The 7,804-nt window shown below is 39.2% G+C and overlaps 1 protein-coding gene across 1 annotated transcript; it reads right to left on the reverse strand.

The window, feature by feature from the left end:
• Positions 1-619: 619 nt before the first annotated feature.
• LOC6566220 (probable cytochrome P450 318a1) lies at positions 620-6,435 on the reverse strand. The gene is made up of 7 exons (XM_001991899.2): positions 6,142-6,435; positions 5,781-5,972; positions 5,518-5,718; positions 2,569-2,638; positions 1,754-2,054; positions 1,037-1,574; positions 620-943 (listed from the first exon to the last, which is right to left on the reverse strand). The coding sequence occupies exons 1-7, from the start codon at positions 6,305-6,307 to the stop codon at positions 771-773; spliced, it is 1,641 nt and encodes a 546-aa protein (XP_001991935.1). The 5' UTR covers positions 6,308-6,435; the 3' UTR covers positions 620-770.
• Between the last annotated feature and the right edge of the window lie 1,369 nt (positions 6,436-7,804).

Here is a 7,804-nt window from a genome sequence, read left to right on the forward strand (position 1 = left end):
TTTTCAGATTGAAAATTCACTGAATAGGTTAAACTTTGCTAAAGAGCATGAAAGATTTGATTCTACTCCAGCGAGTCAACCAATATACTACAATTTTATATGTAATTTAATTAATTTGTTTTAATTATCACTTATTATTATAATATAATCAAATAATTGTCAGCAGTTTTTCATGTTGAGACATTGATTTACGTATAAAGTACATTAAAGTAAGTTCTTTCCTAACCTTGTATACCGCTAGCTTTATTCAATGACAAACAATTCTTAAAAAAAGAAAATAATTTGAGTTCAAAGCTGTTAAAAAAGTTTTCAATTTGTTTTTTGAACTTGGCAAGCTTTAGTAAACCTTTGCAACAGCTTTTATTAATGAAAGCTTGCACAGTGGCGCCATCTGGCTGTAAGTTTGCAAATGGTTCAAGTACGCGCTGTGTCAAAAAAGCTCTGATGCAAAGCTCAAATTCAAATAGCAGGGATTTTTGATGAGAGTAATTTGCAGATAGCTTTAAAACAAGTATCTGGCAGACAAATTCAAACAAGTTAAGATGCCCCAGCAACAGAATAGATACCCTTGCAGATCACATCAATGACTGCCATGTCTAAACTAAAAGATTAATCGATGTGTGTGTTTTAAGTCTTTTATTTCATTTCTTTTCGAATATCTATGAAGTTCTTTTGACAAATTAAAAGCTATTAAAAAAAAAACCCAAATAAAAAAAAACATATTCACAATGGATTAACTAAGTTCAAGATTATAAAAATGAATAATTAAATTAGGTGTTCTTGTGTGGCTGTATTTGAAGGAGTATATCGTCGGCGTTGCGGAACTTGAGCGAGATGCCCTCAACGAATTGAAGCTGCTCCAATTGGAAATCGCTTTTGAAATCAAAGGTGGCCAACAGCTTGACCAGGAACACCTTCATGATGAAGAAGCTATAGCGACGACCTGTCGATTGATCAGTGAAACAATTCATATACAGATAAATATACATATATATGTTAATATCATTATACAGGTGTGTCAATGTGACAAACTCACCGATGCAGGTGCGCAACCCTTTCGAAAAGGGTACAAAACTGTAAGAGTGTCGGCGCTGTGAATATTTGAAGTGGGCTGCTTCTGGCTGCTCTCCATTCTGCTCATTTGCTTTTTCATTCCCCTTTGCTTTCTGCTGGTCGTGCTGCTGGTCCTGTTCTTGTTCCGGTTCCTGCATGAAACGTTGAGGATCAAACTGTGTGGCCCTCTCGCCCCACCATCTCTCGTCGCGTTGCATGTTGAACGTATCGAGCACAATGATCGTATTCTGTGGCACAATCGCCACCCTGCCGGCCAACTGAAAATCTCGGCTGACATGCCGCAAATTCATCGGCACCGTTGCCAGCAGTCGCAGCGCCTCATTGACAAAGGCATCCAGGTAGCGCAGCTGCTGCAGCTGCTCCACTCCCACATAGCTGGCATCGTTGCCGTGCGGCAAGACGCTCTCAATTTCCGCTCGCAGCCTCCGCTGGCAGTCGCCCTTGTTGGTCGCCAGACACAGCAGTGCAATCATTATGCTATTCGAAACGGTCTCAAAGGACTGCAGATAATTTTGAAATAGAAAGTAGAAAATCGAATTTCATTACATGTTTCTCAATTTTAGAAAGAATTAAATAGAAAATATTTATAAAATTTCGATTATTTTCGATTTTCGATTTTCTTCATATATTTAGAAATTCATATATATACATGTATATGGATATATAGTCTTTTACTCACCACTAAAACCATGGACTGTGCCTCATCCTCGATGTCCTGGAGCGTTAGTTCACCATTGGCGGCCAGTCGGAACATCTGTTCGATGAATATGCGACGCTGCCACGGCGTATCCTCGTCATCGTCGATGGATTGGCGCAGTTGCCAATTGCGATGCTTGCGCTGCACAATCTGTGCCACAAAGTCCACAAGCAGCTGGTTGCACGCCTCCGCCTCCGCATAAAGCTGTGGTGCCAATAGACGATGCAACAAATCGATTTGCAGCCAGGGCTTCACAGTTTTAATAGCCGAGATTTCGAACAGCCTATGCAAAATACGGCATTAGTACACACTGAGAAAAACGAAAACTACTCAGAATGCTCAAGTCGAGAGTGGTTCAAATGGTCTAATGGAGTCTGCCTGATTTTGGTTTTCGTTTATAATTTACAGGGTACAATTGCTTTTTTTCAAGCGTCAAATTGAGTGTCAAATTGTAAAAGTCGAAAATTACTTTCGAAAAAATCGATCTTAATATTTTTTAAAGCTTAATTTGATATAAAAACAAAATTATGTTTCAAATAAAAACTTGCATTACTACTTTAATGAAATTAAAAAGTACTTTTAAACTGTTAAAAGAGCTTAGATACTCTACAGCTTCAGCTTTGGATAAGTCATTGATTTGGAAAATTTCGAAATGTTGTCTAAGAAAACCAACACAATTCATTATTGTCTAAAAAATGCAATTCACAATTTCTGCTTGTCAAAACGATGCTCTAAATATTATTTAGTATGTATTTTTTTTCAAGTGTATACACAGATACACTGTGAGGAGCACTCACCGCTTGTAGGTGGTGGCGATGTGGGCGTCATCTGCTTGCGTAAAATTCGTCGGTGTTCCCATAATGGTGACTGCAATAAAAGGTAACGAGGTGTTAAACCAAAAACAGAGACAGCAAGAGAGAGACAGACAGGGAGAGACAGACAGAGAGAGAGAAAGACAGAGAGTGTGTGTGAGTGATAGAGATAGGTAGAAGTGGAGGCACATGTGTGGCATTCAAATAAAGCCAGCTGACAGCTGGCACAGAAGGAAGCCATAACATCAGCTCCTGTCGCCATAATTTGACAGACGACCCGCTAAGCCTCACCATTTCAGCAACCACCCAACCAACCACACCCACCTTGTGGGCTTGCACTGCTTGCCCCGAGCCAACTGTTAATGGCCAGCGCTAACCATTTTATCCAGCAAATTGTCGAATCTCATGTAATTAAATTTGGCCTCAAATTGAAGTCAATCTCTGGCAGCGAATACTTCAAGCACCACCACCAAGTGTGTGGCATGGATAGATATATATATAGTAACAATAACTGATGCATATGAATTCCAACTTGAAAGTTCAGTTATCAATTGCTTGTGATGCTTGAAATGAGATTGGTTGAGCAAAATAAGAAAGATCGATTTAAAATACCCTTGAAGGCCCTTGAAGTTCATCTGCTGACAGCTAAATTTTAATCCAAAGTTTCAAATATTATTATGTTTATGTTTAAATATACGAGTATACACAATGAGATCGTACACATATCCTTCAATGCATTTGGAAACTTTGTGACCAAATTATGAGGTGTGTTCAAAAAGTATCGCGAATTTTGAATTTTCGCGGGTTACGTATATTCGAATTTCGATTTTTTTGTAGCGTTATGTTGGTACTCATGTCTCTCACTTATGCCGACGAGCTCGGCCATTTTGAATGTTCACTTAATTGTTGACAGCTGCTTTGCTTGCACGTGTTTTGGATCGTCTTCGATTTTTACCTATTCAAAAAAATGGATCAAAGAACCTGTATCAAATTTTGTGTGAAAAACGAAATTAAGTGCGCGGATGCATTCCGAATGTTGATTGTGGCATACGGAGAAGCTACCTTGGACCGAAGCAACGTTTATCGGTGGTACAAAATGTTCTCAGAAGGCCGAGAAGATGTGAACGACGAAGAGCGTGCCGGACGCCCGAGCACTTCAACAACAGACGAAAAAATTAATGGAGTGGAGAAAATAGCATTGGCCAATCGTCGAATCACCGTTAGAGAAGTTGCTGAGGAGCTAGACATATCGATTGGCTCATGCCATTCAATTTTTATCAATGATCATGAGTTCTTGCCACAGGGTAGAACGGTCAATAAGGAATATTACCTGCAAGTTATGCGCAATTTGCGCGAAGCAATCCGCCAGAAACGCCCGGATTTGTGGAAGAACAAAAGTTGGCTTTTGCACCACGATAACGCCCCTGCTCACACATCGTTGCTTGTGCGCGACTTTTTGGCCAAAAACAACACACTAATGATGCCGCAGCCACCGTATTCCCCAGATCTGGCCCGTTACGCTACGCTTGACGAGGCTTGACAAGATAAAAAAAAATGATTTTTTGAAGTGCTTCGAAGATTGGAAAAACCGTTGGCACAAGTGTATAATATCTCATGGGGATTACTTTGAAGGGGACAAAATAGATATTCATGAATAAATAAATAATATCTGAAAAAACACAAAATTCGCGATACTTTTTGAACACATCTCGTATAATACCTAATACCCTCCACGAATGTATAACAAAATTGTTTTAAAGTCTAACAAATACAACCAGCTCAGCTGGTTATAAAAAGAATTGTTCGATGTCAGCTATATAATATTGTATTCCGATCTGGCCAAAAAGTTACTAACTGAAGCCAAATGTCGGATTTGTGACAAATTTTAACAAGATTGCCTTTAAGCTGACTGCGTTCACATAATTAGATGGATAGATGCTGATCAAGAATATATATATAACTACTACAAAATGAAAATACCTCACGAAATATGTCAATATATTTAGTGATAATAGTAAATACCCAATATTTAGTTAACGGTTTTTGTGCAATCAGAAATGCAATTGACCATTTTCCCCATGGCCCTCTAATCATAATTTACATTATCCATTACCCACTCCCCGCACTCCACTCCCTGCCCCCCAGCTCCAACTATTGGCTGTGGGTGGTGACCATCGACACTCTCCCAATGACTCTGATTTCCTCTGTTTGGGATTCCGCGTACGTGAGCCGCATGGAAACTGGACAAACGTGTCGCGACCCGAAGGGCGTCAGAGCCACCAAACTACAACCACAAGCATACAGCAGCGTTCAACATAATAGTAGCACTACGCAATAAATGTGAAACGAATTCTTGCTCGCCTGCTAAAAGACATATTTTGCCTTCATTTGCATTTGCAATCAGTTTTGACATGTTTAGTAACAAAACAGTTAAACATGAAATGAAAATTCAAAATGTTGGTGCAAAAATGCTTTGCAAGTTATTTGGATAACATGGAATATTCATATATCTCACTATTTTTATATAAATACTTAACTAATTATCAGAATAATCTACAATATTTGGCACTTCTTCTGGCTCTTTGAAATTAATTTATGCGAATAAAAAACTCACTCAGAAAAAATAACAAGAGCTTCAAACTGACAATCAAAAACTTGTATAAATTGTTAGGCACAGCAATATTAACATTTTATAGCCTTTCCTTGGACTATTATTATATGTTATATATATGCTATGTTGGAAATATCATGTTGAAAGATATGAAAGCGCTAAATAGTTGTGGCAAATAGCACAACTATTGTGTTGGGCGCAACTGTACGTACAGAAATAGGCAACATACACATACATACACACATACATATGTATGCTATGTAATTTTGGTGGATGTAGATACATATGTAGATGTGTGGTTTACGATTTGTGGCACTACTCACGGCAGGATACCTCCAGGACGGCGCGACTGAGCAAATCCTCGGCGTCCTTGAACTTAACCGACTGGCCATGCAAATGGGATTGGGTGGCAAATTGCTCAACCATCTGATTGCCAACCGCATTGAATACATCAAAGAAACTGACAACGATATTGTGATTGAATGCCGGATTCAGTTGTTTGCGACGCAGCTTCCACTTTTGACCTGCAACAAGCAATTAATTCACATTCATCATTCCCAAAAATCGCCCAACCCCGCCCAATTACCCCGTGCATGGAGCAGGCCGCGTCTGGCAAAGAAACCATCCTGCATGAAGGTCTTGTCGAGGCACTCGGGCGCATTCAATATGCACTCAATGCCGGCCGGATCGTCTATATAGAGCAGCGCCCGAGTCCCGATCAATATCGCCAATGGTCGCTGGAAGATTACCCGCAGGCGCGTCACCTTATCCAGAATGCCTGAATTAATCAATTAATCAATTAAGTAATTCAAATACTACGACTTTAAATCTTAAATCTATTCAAGACATTCAATGGCAAACATTTTGAACTTAAATTGTCGCCTCAGACTATCACTTCGCTTGTGAGGAACTTGGAGTTAATTATACATTTTTGGGGACCACTCAACTGTTCGGATGCAAATTGATGCAGATCAGGAACCAGAGCAGGGGCTGCTGTGCCACTCCCCTCCAGCCGTTCAGCTGCCAGATGAGGCGCCAACATTTGCGCTGTTGGAAGGCCAACAGCAGCGCCAGCAGCGTGCCACAAACCCACATTGCCACATACAAGTGCATCGTTGTGGTTCTTCTTGTTCCTGTTGTTGTTGTTGCTGTTGTTGTTGCGGTTGCCGCTTAATGCGGTGCTTTGTAAGCAGCTCAGCTCTTTAACCGTCGTTGTAGCTGCCGATTTTCGATTTGTGATTTGTGTTTCAATCCGTCCGTTCGCTTGGCCAACAAAAACGCAACTAAACCCAAAAAAAAAAAAGCAAAACAAAAAATAACTCAAAAAAAAGTCGTCAGCAACGAGTCAATAGACAACAACGAAATCAATTGTGGCATATTATTCATTGCGGGTCTCTCATTAATTAGCCCTGCAATGCACATTTGGCTACCCTGTACCAAATAAAATATGGCTATAATAATCAAACATCAAACGCACTTTAAAATCGATATCGAATCAAGAAAGAAACCATCTCAAGTCTGGCATATATATTTCTGATTCAATCCTGTTCCAAAAGTCTTTGATTTTCCAAATCGTTTCAGTTTCGACAAAAATATTGACCAATTTCTTCTTACCTACATCAACAGTTCGGCTATAATATATTGCTGCCATTCGATCCGATTCAAAGTAGCTTAAGCGTAATACTTCACATTAAGCTAAAGCTCTCGATATATATATAAAATATATTTATTAAGCAATAAATGAATACTCCATATTTGAATATTATTTGTATGCCTACACTGCAGCGTATCTCCAAGTCAAGCACTCTCCATTTGCACATGCTTATTTGTTTTAATTACAGATATTTTTGTTTTTATATATGCGCACAAACATATTTATTTTTGGGCAACGCTACGTGGACTTTGTGGCGTCGTCTCGAGGCTCAAGCTGAGCTCAAGTGAAAATGATATATAGACACGCATAAATATGAATATATAACTCAGCCCTTTCAAATTGGCTGACAAGTCTACGGTAAAGTTGTGCGGAGGTATGCCAGAGCCACAAGAAGCATCGCCAAGTCCATAAGATATATATATATATATATATATATATATATATATGTATATATATTTGTATTCAGCATTACTAGTCGAGTAGATCTAGTTCTTTTTCAATAAGAATATTGTTGTGCTCGTTGTCAATTGCAGAAAGGAAATGCATTGGCCGCAACCAACTGTGTGGACGTCGCTACGCCCAGATGCTCTGAGCCAGAGTTGCTAATTAGGTCACCGATTAGAGTTGTTAATTAGATCACAATGGGCTGGGAATGGTGTGAATCGATCAGCTATTTACATGTGTGCTTACAGGCTGATCGTTGTTACAGTCGCGTCTCAAAAAAACGTTACCAGTGCGAATTGCTCTCATTTTTTATGTATGGTAATTTTAATGTGCTTATAGGTACACCACTACAAACTAGAGACTTTAAATTGGTAATAAAAGCTCTCGAATACCAGCTTGAACACAGAACTATGCACATATATTAGCCCAAGTAGAGGGACCGATTATAATGCTGTTCCGTTACACTCTTTTCGGAACAAATAATATCAGTTTTGGCACAATTTAAAGTTAGA

Source organism: Drosophila grimshawi, unplaced genomic scaffold (assembly GCF_018153295.1).
Source record: "Drosophila grimshawi isolate 15287-2541.00 unplaced genomic scaffold, ASM1815329v1 contig_848, whole genome shotgun sequence".
NCBI lineage: Eukaryota > Metazoa > Arthropoda > Insecta > Diptera > Drosophilidae > Drosophila > Drosophila grimshawi.

Coding starts and splice junctions, on each gene's coding strand:
- LOC6566220 (XM_001991899.2), bottom strand. CDS start 6,307: ATGCACTTGTATGTGGCAATGTGGGTTTGTGGCACGCTGCTGGCGCTG. Junction 5,973..6,141: donor CATCAATTTGCATCCGAACA/GTTGAGTGGTCC, acceptor TGATTAATTCAG/GCATTCTGGATAAGGTGACG. Junction 944..1,036: donor AGGGTTGCGCACCTGCATCG/GTGAGTTTGTCA, acceptor ATCAATCGACAG/GTCGTCGCTATAGCTTCTTC.